Below are 14,734 nucleotides of genomic sequence, written 5' to 3'. Positions count from 1 at the left end.
GTTTGTTTCTTTGTCTTCCAGGCAATAAGAGAGCCACCAAGGAAGACACAATAAGTAGACAGCGAGCATCGATCAGAGGAATCACTGGCCCAAGTCGCGTCGGAGTAGGCCTGGAGTTCGAGAGAGCTGGAGCAAGGAAAGAAAAGGCGATGAGAGATCGTGCTACAAAGATATCGTAGAACATGGAGGAGATGACTATAGTGGACAGAGGTGGGGGTTGAAACAAATTGACTGAGGATGTGGACAGGATAGGAGATGTCAGGACGCGTAACAGCAAGATAGACAAGGCTCCCAACGAGGTGGCGATAGCGAGTGGGGTTGGGCAGAGGGTCACCGTCAAAAGCGCGAAGCTGAACGTTGAGCTCCATAGGAGTCACAACAGTGCGCTCATCACCAAGAGCGGCGCGAGCAAGAGATCCTGAATATATTTCTCCTGGGAGACGTAGAAGCCATCAGAGGTGGAAGAAATCTCCATCCCAAGAAAATAGCAAAGTGGACCAAGATCAGACATGAGGAACTGGTCGCGAAGGCGAGCCTTAACAAAGGCAATGTAGTCAGAGTCGTCGCCAGTGATGATCATGTCATCAACATATAGAAGGAGAAGAGTCCAACCACGAGAAGACGTGTGAACAAACAAGGCGGGATCATGGTCACTGGGCGAGAAGCCAGCAGCAGTCACAATAGATGTGAACCGCTCGAACCAGGCACGAGGGGCCTGTTTAAGACCATAGAGGGAGCGTCGAAAGCGATAGACCATACCATTAGGAGCATAGTACCCCGGGGGTGGCTGCATGTAGACCTCCTCACGCAGCTCACTGTGACACCACGAGACCGATGCGCCAGGTGTCTTCCTCTTATTCGTCTCCGTTGTCATGTCATCTGCTTGCGTGTTGCACTTTGTCATGTCATCATGTGCATTGCATCTACATAGTTTTCAAAACTTGCATCCGCCCAGGTCTCTCAGTCCTCTTCGTTGTCCGTTCTGAGCCCAGACACACTTGCACGCGCCCGCGGCACCTCCGAATATTATTTGTATAAGTCACCAAGCACCAGCAGCATCACATGCATATACTTATTATTAGTTAGTGAGTTAAGTAAATTACACTACCTTTGCTAGCTCTGCTGCACGCACACTGCAACCATTAATTTCCTTTTGAAGCAACAATCTATATCCATCCTGGAATGGAAAACAACTGCCGCTTCATTGTTAGACTGTTAGCTTGCTCGCAGCTTCATAGTTACTCTTCTATTCTGTTTACGTCTGAATTAAACCTCTTAATCCAGAAACCTCACAAGGCAATTGATAATCTTGGTTGCAATCATCATAATAGCAAATATAAAATCTGAGCGAGCCCTGCAGACTAATTAAGCCATATCCTCCAAGAATTTAAAACCATCACCATAGGATGGTGGAAGGCGTGAACCATGCCGGCGGCGGCCAGAGCTCCGGTGCCGCCCAAGGCCCTCGACCTTATCCTGGCTGCCATCCTTAAGGCTGAACACCCCGACAGCATTGTAGTAGTGGACACCAGCATTGTCCTTCCACGGCCTCGGAGGCCTCGAATCATCCTGGGTGTAGTAGATGCAGCCGACCCTGAGCTTCGGATACTCCCTCATGGACACACTTCGGTGCCGTGCGAGGCCCTCGACCTTCCCCAGGCTGCCATCCTTGAGGCTAAACACCTACAAAATTTGCTCTATTGTGCGACGTTTCACTTGTCTCACGTATAACCAATTTTCGTCATGAAAAATACGTCGATGACGTTTTTCGGCTATCACCCCCACCGTCACAGAAGCACCGTCAAGAAAAATAAAATATTGACGGTACCACTTTCTTCATCATGCAAGATCGCATTTTAGAAAACGAACGAAAAAAATGTCGTTGCTGGCCGTTTTCTGTGACGGCCGAGAATATCACCTATAATAGCCCAATCTGTCACCTAAGACCTTTTCGGTGACGATAATCCTTCACCGGTTATCGGTCCGCGGGTTTGATTGGTCAAAGAGTCTGATAGATGGGGCCATCAGTTGCTGACGTGGTTACTTTCGGTGGGTTCGCCGTGGGTTTTATCACCGACGGTTCCGTCAGTAATAAGTCGGTGTGAGTTTTGACCGGTCAACATTGCTGACATATGGGCTTAGAAGATGTTGGCGTGGCTGCTTACATGTGGGGCCAAGCATTATTTTTCCGGTGACAATGTCTCGTTTGACCGGTCCCAAATATTGACATGTGGGGACCATTGTAGTGTTGACGTGGATGCTGCCAAGTGGGTCCATTCATCAATGACGTGGCTTCTTACATGTGCGGTCAATTTGTTTTATGTACTGCAAACAGCGAGCATACTTGATAGAAAAATGATTTTTTTCATGAAATTTAATACGAATTTGCACAAAATTTGAATTACAATGCAAATTCATCCATGTGACTCCATCAGCGGAAGAAGAGCGGCGACAGCGAATAGGTTAGGAGTGCGGCAGCGGTGCTTGCAGTAGGCGATGAAGAACCCGACAGCATGACAAACACCGGGCATAGATGGTGGCGTTCCCGCACCTAGAAAGGCGGCACGACATGTAGAAGTCGACGCGTGGGGAAGGCGGAATGGATCGCGGCGCTATGACCTGAAGGGGCTACGCAAAGGCAACACGCGGGTTTGGGCAACGGCGGAAAGTCCTAGGGGCGGTGGCAGGGACTGCGTGCTGCGCGCGCTATGGCCCAGAGGGACAACACAACGGCGTGGACCGCGTGCCGCGGCGCTACGGCCTGAAGGGGAGACGCAAAGGCAGCGCGCGGGTTGGGGCGATGGTGGGAAGTCCTCATGGCAGTAGCAGGGACCACGTGCTATGCACGCTATGGCCCAAAGGGGCAATGCAGCGGCATGGACCGCGTGCCGTGCGCTACTTCCTGAATGGGCGACACAGAGGCAGCGTGCAGATCGGGGCGACAGCGGGAAGTCCTTGGGCGGTGGCAGGTATATCGCGCTGCGTGTGCTATCGCCCAATGGGGTGACACGGCGACGTGGACCGCGATCCGCAACCCTACGGCCAGAAGGAGCGACGCAGCTGCAGTGCACGGGTCAGTGCAACCATGGGGGACGCCCTCGGGGCGACGGCGTGGACAGCATGTGGCGATGCTATGGCTGGACGGTGCGACGTAACGGCAGAGCGCGGATTGGTGTAGTCGTGGAAAGAACCACTAGGCGGCGATGTTGTGACTCAATGAGGCAACACAACGACAGCCCGTGATCGGTGAGGAGATGCCTAAACTCAAAGACAACCTTGATGAGATCCTGCAAGCCTGCGCGCAGGCATCAGACCAGGGAGCGAGACTGTGTAAATGTGGACGGTCGCCATCAAAACCGCGGCGAGGGAGGGCCGCAGCCTTGGTTGAACAGTCACAATTCACCGACGCATCACAACTAGCATGTGAACCGCAGAAGAAAGTAAGGGTGCAGTGCAGATGTGGTAAAAGAAAGAAATCAAGCAAGGGTAGGGGTGGTTCAAGGTGGACTGCTCACCCTATATGGGTGCCATGGCGGTGCTGTTGCCGCCAACGAGCGTTGTCGCATGAGGAGAGAAATGGCTGGATCTGGTGCTGGTGCTATCCTCAAAGTCGTCGTGCTCGGTTTGCTGAAGCCTTGGGAAACTTGTTTAGCTTGAGGAAGGCCCCTCGACGGATGCACGTTGACAGCAAGTGGAGCTTGTTTAGCTTTGTTGACAGTTAGCTTGGTGGAAATTAATAATCTATATATCCTCCTGCAAGACAAGTTGTGAAATTAAATACTCTTGTTGAGTATGTTGATTATTAGGAAAGACCAGATAGATTAGGATTAGTTCTGGCTTGTCTTGCACTTTAAATTGATCATTGTGATCAATTTAAAATGCAAGACAAGCCAGAACTAATCCTAATCTATCTGGTATTTAATTTCTGTATATATATATATATGCCCACAAGGCTCAAGCAATACAACAACTATTTCACCATTCCTCTCTATCTCTTCTAACATGGTATATTCATTATTAGGAAAGACGAGATATATTAGGATTAGTTCTGACTTGTCTTGTACTCCAAGTTGATCATTGTACTCCTATATATATGCTCACGAGGCTCAATCAATAGAACAACTATTCCACCATCCCTCTCTATCTCTTCTAACATGGTATCAGCCTAATCAATCCCGAACCCTAGCCACCGCCGCTGCTTCCGCACGCGCGCGCCTCCCCCGAGGCGGTCGGCCTCAATGACCGCTGCTGGGGGCCGCGCCGCCCGTACCTAGGGTTCGTCCGCCAGTCGTGTTGACCGGCTGCCCTAGAGAGTCTTTTTCCCGAGCCCTTGCTCGGATTTCTCTCTCTCTCGCCGGTCGCTTTGATCGGTGTTTACTTTTTGGTTTTCAGATCTAAGATTGGTTTGCGTTGCCCACCGCCGTCGTCGACCCCAGCGCGCTTCTACTTCGACCCCGACGCGACTAGTCAGCCTCTCCTCCGAACCAGCGGCCATGCGCGCCGCGGCGGCCCGTCAGGCCAGCCAACGCCCGTGCGTCGGCCCGCCCGTCGCCCTGCGCCGACCATCACCGCCCTGCTCCGACCTGGACACCTGCATCGCCCTGACTCAGCGGCCTCGCGCCATGCGGCGGCCTATCACAGCCGCCCTGCGCGCGCCGGCCCGCCCGTCGATCTTCGCTGCACGTGTATGGCCGCTCTGTTGGCCGTCATCGCTGGCTTCATCTCGGACTCCGCCGCCACCCCGCCTCCACCGAGCGGCGTCCCCGACTTCGTGCGTGATCGGCTTGATCACCCACTCGCCGCCATGATCCGCCTCATCTATGCCGTGTGACCGACCTGGCCCGTCGGTTGCGCGCGCCTCCACAGGTCCCGTGAAGAGCGTCATCGTACAGCGCGCCCCTCCACCAATCGAGCATCCGGCTGCCGCTGCGTTGCTCCGTCGGGCTGCAGCGTCGCCACCCCGTGGTTCTTTCTACGGATGCACGGATCGCGTCACCGCTGCGTCGCCCCTTCGACCCGTAGTGCCGCGGCCCATGGTCCACTACCACGCCGAGGCGTCCGCTCCAGGCCGTCCTCGTGGCTGCGCCGATCCTCACGCCGCCGCTCCAGACACACGATGTAACCTATGCCAACATAATAGCACAAGAACGCAGGGGAAGCCGGCGGCATGTGTCGGCGTCCAGGGCGACCTGGTGCGGTATTGTAGCGGTGTCATGAGAAGGAGCGCCCATAGTCAGGCCCCGGGGATGTAGCCATATCGATGAACCTCGTTAATAAATTTTGGTGTCGTGCTCATGTGATTGCTTGGTCCTTAGATGATCGACGGTATGCCTCAGATTTATTCTAAGAGTCATCCACTCGCTGTTGGAGGTTCCTCGCAATGCGTTGCACCCGGAGGCAGAGCTTCTTCTCAGCTTCCCCCCATCATCATCATCATACCGATAACCGGTGGGCGTGCATCCGCTAACTCGGTGAAGTTTGTTTTGTTATGTGTAGCATATATATGGCTGGAGAAATGGCAACTTGTATTATAGCTGTGTGTATGGGTTTGGGAATGGATGAAGTACTTCATCTGTAAACTAATATAGGATCATTTGAATAAGTAAAATAGTGATCTAAACATTCTTATACTTATTAGTTTGCAATGCAATACAAGTACTTGCTGGACAGGTTTCCTGTCATGTTTAATTAGTTAAATTATTATATTACTAGCCCGCCTCTCATTGCCCACGAATAATAAAGTGGTGCCAAACATTGTCTTGAAGAATGTTCAGTAAGCCAAATGGCTTCTTTAGTTGCACAAGAGCTAGCATTAGTGAGGTAAATAAAGCACACTAGGTCTGCTTTGAACCAGCGTTTTGGTTACCGAACGAAATTTCCTGATCTCGCGCGGTTACCGTGTTTACCGTCTCCCCTCGAGAAACAATCATACCGAGCAAAATATCTTTAATATTTTGAAAATTTAGAATTCAAATGCTTACTGTCGAGTTAAATACACACCATCTTTCCTTTTACAACAGAGTTCGTCGTGGCTTAGTGGGAAAGGCATTCTTTCCTCACCAGCGAGTCGCGGTTTCGAGTCTGGGCTCACGCGCAGTCAGAAATAATCATCTGACCAATCCAAGGAGCAGTGGTAGTAATCATCTGCCTGCTTGCTTGTTGTTGAGACTAGCTAAGATCATTTCTTCTTGTCTTGGATACGGCCCAAAGTGTGTGTACTGTTGTACTATTAAGAGAAAGTGTAAGACAGCAACGCAGGTCTTCATACAGGCCCTAGCCGGAAGGGGAGGGGACGAGGGAGGAGCTGCCGCAGTTGTTGCCGCCTCGCGCGCCCTAGTGGCCGCGAGGTGGTCCTCCACTCCTTGGCCTGGAGGGACGCGGATCTGTTTTTTTTTTTTTTGGAGGGAAACAGCAGGACTCTGCTGCGTATTTTTATTAATTTTCAAATAAAAGAATACAAAAGGTCCAAGTAAGAGAAAAAACTATACAACAGAACGAAAAAGAAAACCTAGGAAAGGTAAAAAGAACAAACATACATATAGTAATAGCATATAGATTAGACTTTGAAAAAACTTGCTAAACTGGGACTTTTGACACACACATAACAGATTATGGTTTCACGAGTCATAACAAGTTCACTACGATTGTGCAAACTAGAAACTGATTGTTAGCGGCACAAATATTGACTGCACATGGAATTATTCATGGAATCAATCTACTAAAATGGAATCAATATCCTCAGGTCATCCAATTTCCACGTAATGCAGCTATTGGTTCCGATGCCTCTGGTTCCTTGAAGAACAAAACATGGTCAGTAAAACAAATTTGGCAACAAAAGGAGACTTTCGACTTAACATGGCAGCACTCATACATCTACAGTTTAGCAAGTTTTTTCAAAGTCTAATCTATATGCAATTACTATAAAGATTACACTTTTCTTTTGGGAAATATTAACAGATCAAGCTTCTACATGGAACATGTTAGAGTTATGTCGAATATAGTGTACAAAGTAGGTTACAGTCGGACTTGTAGTTGTATCGTGTTTACATAGGATGTGAAGTCGTGTCCTAGTAGGACACTTGTATCCTAGCTAGGCCTCTCATATATAGCGGGGGTAGACACACGATGTAACCTATGCCAACATAATAGCACAGGTGCGCAAGGGGGAGCCGGCGGCGTGTGCCGGCGCCCGGGTGGCCGGTGTGCGGTATTGTGACGGTGTCACGGAGAGAAGCGCCCGTAGTCATGCCCCGGGGATGTAGCCATATCGGTGAACCTCGTTAACAAATCTCGGTGTCGTGTCTCGTGTGATTGTTTGGTCCTCGGATGATCGACGGTAGGCCTCGAATTTATTCTAACAAATGGTATCATGAGCAAGGTTCGATGAGGCTGTGCGTCAGTTGATCTAGAGGATGAAGAAGCCGTCATGTGGTTGGATGTCTTGGCGGCGGCGAGTTGCAGGCTTTTGAGCAGCAGGTTGTTTGGTCGATTCGGTGATCAGGCGAGTTCTTGGTGGGATCGGTTTAATCGATTCAGGCGTGGACTCGGCGAGATGCAGTCGACGCCGGTGGCGTGTCGCGCGCAGACTGACAGACAACACATCTGATCGAAGCGCTGGCTGCAAAAGCGCAAGGCAGGTGCGTGGGTTGCGGCCCAGGTGGAGTACCGTGCGGCTACAGCAGGCGAGCAAGTCACGGCCCGAACGGCAGCTTGTGAGCTCAGGCGTACGTGTGCGTATGCAAAGGCGATCAGGACAAGGGTATGTACAAGGGCATCTACGGGATTTGTTTTGGGAAAAAAAAGGAGGACCGAGTCCTCGCGTGACACAGCGAGGCAGGAGACAGATCGTTTCTGCGGAAGGGAAAATCCATTGACACGTGATTCACATCCATCGGGAATTAGCAAAGAGGCGTTGACAAGGCAATTGCTAGCGCCGAGGGAGTTGAGCCAAGGGAGCAGATCAAGTGAAGGCCAAGTTTTTTTGGTGGATTGCTACTAGTGCACGCAGGCAAGACCAGGTTTGCTCGTGTACTTCGGCGTCACGGGAGAGGTCGGGTATTTTTTCAGACAGTCAGTTGTACAAAGAACTATGGCACCAACGGGTACTTGGTTTGAGGTGGAGAAATTCGACGGAACTAGAAACCTTGGGTTATGGCAGACATGGTGAAAAATTTGTTGGCAAAACAGGGATGCTTGAAGGCGTTGCAGGAAGTCATGTCAGCTGAGATGGAATTATCATGTGATGGATGGAAATTTTGTGGAAGACGATTTGGGAGCCTTAAGCGTGTCATACAGTCGAACGAGTTCGGCTGGGTCGGACTGGGCAGTCTGACGGGATCGACGTAAGTCGGTTGGTACAGAAGACGGTGGTGGGATCGGCAGCAACGACATAGGACCGTGATGCTGATGGTGACCGACTTTTGGGCATAGAAACACATGGCGCAGGCCCGACGGTTTGTGCGGATTCGACAAGACTGTGGCGCGGGGTTGATTCAAGGTGGTGTACACACGGAGCTTGAAGTCGACGGGGCGCGAGGGTGGACTGATCATCTACCATGGAGTCATGTTGAAGGTGGAGCTGGATTGAGGGGCTACGGTGTAATGATCCAGAGAATCGAAGCCTATTTCATCGGGAAAAGCGAGTGACACGTAATTTGGACTGGAGCCAAATGGTCTGATGGAAGCGTGAAACTCGTCATCGGTCGGTAACGATCGGTGGTACTCTGCAGTGGGGGTTGAGTGGTGTGGTTTCGCGACCCTTGAGACTCGACCGGGACAGCGAAGGCTCGACGCGGTGATAGCGGCGAGGCGTGCGATTGCACGGGACATGAAGACGGGCCAGGGCTCTGGTGGTCATACATGTGGTGAGACAACTGCGAATTTGACTCAGGATGACTACAAGCAACGGTGAAATTCCTTCATGTTTCAGACAGGCGGTCAAAAAAGGAGCGGTGATGTTGAGTTCAGGTAACTCTTATGTGTGACACTCAATATGTGAGTTGTTCACTTTCACGCAGGTCAGTGATCAGTGTGTGATGGTGTTGGACGGATACTCTGGAAGTTGAGAGCGCAAACTAGAGTAATGTGAAACTTAATTTCGCTCGAGTGTTGACTGTGGTCAAGAAAAGAAGGGACTACAAGTTACAAGTGGAGTCACATGAAGTCTTGGAGTAGCAGGGGTGCTCTGGGATAAGCTCAAGTCCAATATACATGGAAGTTTGACGCAAGGTGGTGGAGAATATTCGCCAAGGTGGAGTTTGTTAGAGTTGTGTCGAATATAGTGTATAAAGTAGGTTACACTTGGACTTGTAGTTGTATCGTGTTTACATAGGATGTGGAGTCGTGTCCTAGTAGGACACTTGTATCCTAGGCCTCTCATATATAGCGGGGCTAGACACACGATATAATCTATACCAACATAATAGCACAGGCGCGCAAGGGGGAGCCGGCGGCATGTGCCGGCGCCCGGATGGTCGGTGTGCGGTATTGTGACTGTGTCACGGGGAGGAGCGCCCGTAGTCATGCCCCGGAGATGTAGCCATATCGGTGAACCTCGTTAACAAATCTCGATGTCGTGCCTCGTGTGATTGCTTGGTCCTCGGATGATCGACGGTAAGCCTCGGATTTATTCTAACAGAACATTGGAACGGACAAGCAGAAGCAAGGCATACAATACATGCAGGTGTCATCAACGAGCAAGTTCGCTGTACTTTAATTGGACACAGGTCATGAAAACAAATTAGGAGATGTTTATTTTTATGTTAGCTGCTCCTTGTTGTATTATCCGAAAACAAATTTATATTTTTTGAAGTTGGATAAAGGTCATGAAAACAAATGAATCGAATACCATGTGAGCCGAATACTGACATCCGTGGAAACAAAAACAACATACTCCCTCCGGTTCCTAAGAATAATCGCGTACATGTTCAAAAATGTGGATTATCTTCACTTCGAACACCCACTGTCTTCAAAAAATATTCAGCAAGCAGGCTTCTCTACAATCAGGCTCTCAATTCACCCCAAGACCAGCACCAAGGATCAGGAGCACATGCATTATGCATACACGGTATTACTGGACTAAAAAGAACACTACCTTAGTTAGCTCTGTTGCACACTGTGATAAATTCCTTTTGAAACAATCAGGCAATAATTCCAGATTAATGATGCACCAAAACACACAAATGCATACAAATACAACATGTCTTGGAGACGCAGCGTGATTCTCTGTCGTTTTCATAAGTTACAAAATGTCTCATACGAATCGTGCAAACTGAAAACTGATTGGCTGTGTCCATCGCAAGATGCAGAGGCCGGGGTTATCCCCTATTAAAAAAGATCTGAAAACTGATGGTTATTGCCATCAGATGGATGCAGATGAATTGATGGAACTGCTAGAATGAAGAAGCAGCTATGGGGAGATAGATAGAGACGATTAGACAGGAGGCATGATGTCTCGTTGTACTCTGGTTTTCCAACTTCCAAGTAATGCAGCTATGGCTTCATGCTCGCATGCCATTTACTTGTTCCTTGTACTTGAAGAAAGAAACATGGTCAGTAAAGCAAATTTGCAGAAAAGACGAAAAGAAACATGCAAGACGGTAGCATACAACTACAGGTTAGCAAGTTTTTTGACACATTACACATATTGAATTACTGTAACATCACAGTTTTCCTTCAGGAAATATTAAAAAATTGAGATTATACAGACTAAACATTGGAACTAACAAGCAAAAACAAGAAAAACGGCACAAGTAGGTGTCATCAACGAGGATACTGATACAAGTTTAATTGCTACACATGCACAAGTAGGGATTACTCCATAATGCATGAGTTATTTCCAGTATATAGGGATTTCAAACAAAAGAGAAGTAAAATCTCGACGGGAAATAAATGTTAGCACAAATACCTTAGGTGTGATGTTCTATTGATCTGCCCCACGTCGGTTAACTTTGGACAATGGTATATCCACACCTTCTTTATTTTTCCAACTGCCTTTGCTCCACCAATTGAAACTAGGTTTGGACAATCCGAAATAAGCAAATTCTCAAGTGCAAGATTGCTGCACCAAATGTCGCGTGGAATGTATGTTATACCGTTGCATCCACTGATGTTCAGTGAGACAAGGGATGTGAGGTTTTGTAGGCAGCTTGGAACATATGGAGAAATATCTCCACACCACTTTAAGCTAAGACTTTGGAGAGATGATGGCAACACAAATCCTCTATGCCAGTTGAGATTTCGGCACTCATAGACCCACAGAAGTTTCAGACAAGGAAAACTCACAAACCTTTCAACTGGTAGGGATAGTAAATTGGGACAATTTTCAATGTCAATTTTCTCAATAGCTGGAAGATATTCATGTGTTAGGAGGTCATCAAGGGTTGACAGTTTATTACAGTATCTAACTTTTAGGACTTTAAGGGATGAGAGTGCCCTACTGCTTCCTCCAATAGATGAAAGAAATTTGCATTTAATGGCTAACTCCAATAGAGATGGAAGATTCCATGTTTGTAATTGGATGATCCTGACAAACTCACATGATAAATCAAACTTGGTGAGGGAACAACTGTCAATACTGCAAAAGAGACCAGAACCATGCAAACTGAGCTTCTTAAGGGATGATGATACCAATCTTTGGGAAGGGATGTTTGGACAAAAGAGCACGTCCAATTCTTCAAGGAAATGAAAATCACCAAATTTTTCAGTTGGTACTGATGCTAACATATTGCAATCTTCAATTCTGATTTTCTTGATGGCTGGTACATAATTTGGATCCAGAACATGGTTGAGCCATGATATATTTTCACACTGACGAATGGTTAAGTCTGTTAGGGACATGAAAATACCAGTTAAGAGTATCTCATTTAAGAGTATGCTCTGTGCGGCGGAGGCGAGTCCAACACAGCCTTCGAAAGTAAGGGATTTTAATCTTGGCAAGGTTTGTGGCTGCAACCAGCTTGGGAGCGACGCACCAGCATAATTCTGGAGGCACAAAGACTCAAGACTGACAGGAGGTTGCAGAACTTCAAGCACTTCTATATCCTTGTCCAGGCTGATTTGAGGCCTCTCTACATGCATCTTCAGGTGCAACTTATCAAGATATTTCTTATTCTGCAGTTTAGTCCTTGCTGCTTGATCCTTACTTAGCATGCCAGCATTGCTTATATGCAAGTATCCACGAAAGTGATTCAGATTGTTTATTAAACTAACATTGGTTGTAGCAAGAAACAAGCGACCCCCAACACAATATGGTAATCCATGTGATTCAAACTTCTGTAAACTGATCAACTTACCAAAGTCACTAGGCAAGCTTATTAGCTTGCATTTCTTGGCATATAAAAACTGCAGATTATATAGCCAACAAAAAGTTGAAGGAATCCTCTTGAAAGGGCAGTCTCCGGAGATTTCAAGGTACCGCAGATGCTTCCAGTTGCCAATACTATCCGGTAACTCAATTGCGAAGGTAAAAGAAATCACACGCATACGCGTAAGTTTGGTACACCATTGGTCTATTACAAACCCATTTTTGTTCCTTAAATTCTTCTTGCAAATTAGGGTACGCAGCTTTCTGTACTTGCATACTCTCAACATGCTGGAATTGTCAAAGTCACTGCTAGGGAGTATGTAAAGATGGCGAACATTCTGGGGAACTTTATCAAAGTCACTCTGATTTCTTAAGATGAAACAGTCGTGCTCTGAAACTTTTTGCGCCATGTCATGCAACAAGTCATGGATTATGTATCCACCACTAACTTTTTGAAAGAAGGACCGTGCTACAAGGTCTTCAAAATACCAGCAACCAATATCATGAAATGGGACCCGACCTTGAGGCTCCACAAAGCCTTCTGCCACCCAAATTTCAGCTAAGCAGGCCTTCTGAAACTTATGATCTTTGGGGTACATAGCACATAAAGCAAAGCATTGCTTCAAATAGAATGGTAAATACATGTAGCTCAGCCGAAGAGCAGGCAAAATCTCAGTCTCCTCTTGTTTCAACTCCCACAGTTCACTCTCGAGTATAGAATTCCAGTGTGATGCTTGAAGGTCCAAGCTTAACATACGGCCCAGAGTTTTGGCGGCCAAAGGAGAACCTTTCAATTTAGGAAGTATACTTCTACCAATGCACTCTAACTCAGGATCATTTTCTGAAACCTGAGATCCAAATGCACACAATTTGAAGAAATTCCAAAAGACGTTGTCTTTTAGACCTTCAACTATAATGGGCCCCATTGTGCGCACACCCTCAGTAACCTTTGGACATCTAGTGGTGACCAACATCACACTACCCTCTTGGACACTTCTAAAAGGTGCACAAAACCTCTGCCAACACTGCCCATTTTCTTTCAAAGCATCACCCCACATGTCATCAAGAACTATCAATAACCTTTTATTATCCACATGGTTAGAAAGAGCACGCTGAAGAGAATCCAAATTATTATTCGTTGCCTCCTTTCCACTACAGGATTGTATGACCTCTTTAGTTAGCCTCTTCACATCAAAGTCATCAGAGACACAAATACAAATTATCAGCTCAAAATGAGACCTCACTCGTTCATGGCAACATATATGTTGGGCCAAAGTAGTCTTTCCAACACCACCAATTCCAACTATTGGTAGAACAGGAAGACAAGATATTCTTGATTTATTACTAACATGATTGCTTGTTGATGTGCTTGCTGATGCATTGATTGAAATAATTGCTCTCTTGCGTTTTGAATTTTTAGGTACATTGAGAAACTGAAATACCTGCTCCAGCTCCTTGTCACGACCAAATATTTTTGTTTCATTTGGAAAAGAGGTGGTCTCTGGCCTGACTAATTTGTCAAAGCGTTGTGTGACCCCACACAGCCCAATACTGTCCAGCTGACTCGAAAGATGATTTAACCTCAACCGGATAGCATTAAGTTTGCTGAAGCTGCCTGGGAGAACTGTATCAAAGAATTCAGTGAAAGGAGATTGGCTTGTACCGCCCTCTACTTGCACCTTCTTCTCGTACCATGTGAACTCATCAAGAAGGTCCTCGGCCTCATACACTGCATCCTTGAGACTTGGATGGAGCTTGGCCACACCGTGTTCATGGCTCCTCCACTCCGCTTTATTAATGAGGTCATGCATTGCAGGAAGAGTATCCCTGAGAAGTTGTAGGCCATTCTCCAACTGTAATACACGATCCTGGAGACTTTGTTCCTCTGAGCCACTCCATCTGGAGTGAAGAGATGAAATGGCAGATTTGGCCCACTGAAACAAAGTGACGCAGTCATTGATGGCACTAACAATCCCAATGGCAGATAAGCTCATGGTAGCCTGTACTCTGGATTATCGACTTTCTTCCTGTGAGCAAACAAGAAGCAATTAGAATTGTGGACGCAAATTTTGCAGTCAAAATATTTAACAAGCCAACTATTGGTATACAACAAGGTGACTATAGTAATTATTTTGTGCAGATACGTTTCCGCCGAAAATTCCCATGAAATGTCTGCAAGTTAGAGAAACATCATGAAGTTGGAAAGTTCCGATATATCATTGCAATAATGGACTAGAATACTTTAAAATTTGACTAGGAATCATGCAAGCTTTATTCAATATATATGTCGAGAAATATATGTTATTTTTTAAATTTTACACTGCGATGTTCAAGTGAGATTTATTTAATATACGGAACCAAACTGAGAGGAAGAGACTGGGGTGAAACATGGCAGAGATGTCCCTCCGATGAATTTACTTTACTAGCCTC

At 47.2% G+C, this 14,734-nt stretch overlaps 1 protein-coding gene across 1 annotated transcript; it reads right to left on the bottom strand.

Annotated features, from left to right (window-relative positions):
* Positions 1 to 1,365: 1,365 nt before the first annotated feature.
* On the bottom strand, positions 1,366 to 14,298 carry LOC119361602 (disease resistance protein RGA2-like). The gene is made up of 4 exons (XM_037626734.1): positions 12,576 to 14,298; positions 11,723 to 12,398; positions 10,907 to 11,575; positions 1,366 to 1,675 (listed from the first exon to the last, which is right to left on the bottom strand). Exons 1-4 carry the CDS (start codon positions 14,296 to 14,298, stop codon positions 1,366 to 1,368), a joined length of 3,378 nt encoding a protein of 1,125 aa, XP_037482631.1.
* Positions 14,299 to 14,734: the final 436 nt, after the last annotated feature.

This window comes from Triticum dicoccoides, chromosome 2B (genome assembly GCF_002162155.2).
Source record: "Triticum dicoccoides isolate Atlit2015 ecotype Zavitan chromosome 2B, WEW_v2.0, whole genome shotgun sequence".
Classification (NCBI taxonomy): domain Eukaryota; kingdom Viridiplantae; phylum Streptophyta; class Magnoliopsida; order Poales; family Poaceae; genus Triticum; species Triticum dicoccoides.
This window is presented reverse-complemented; position numbering and strand designations above follow the sequence as displayed.

What these genes read in the sequence shown, in the direction of transcription:
- LOC119361602 (XM_037626734.1), bottom strand. Translation starts at nt 14,298, where the DNA reads ATGAGCTTATCTGCCATTGGGATTGTTAGTGCCATCAATGACTGCGTC. An exon ending in CAGCATGTTGAGAGTATGCA is followed by an intron (nt 12,399 to 12,575) that starts AGTACAGAAAGC and finishes TTGAAATCTCCG; the next exon opens with GAGACTGCCCTTTCAAGAGG. An exon ending in AATAGAACATCACACCTAAG is followed by an intron (nt 1,676 to 10,906) that starts GTATTTGTGCTA and finishes GTAGGTGTTTAG; the next exon opens with CCTCAAGGATGGCAGCCTGG.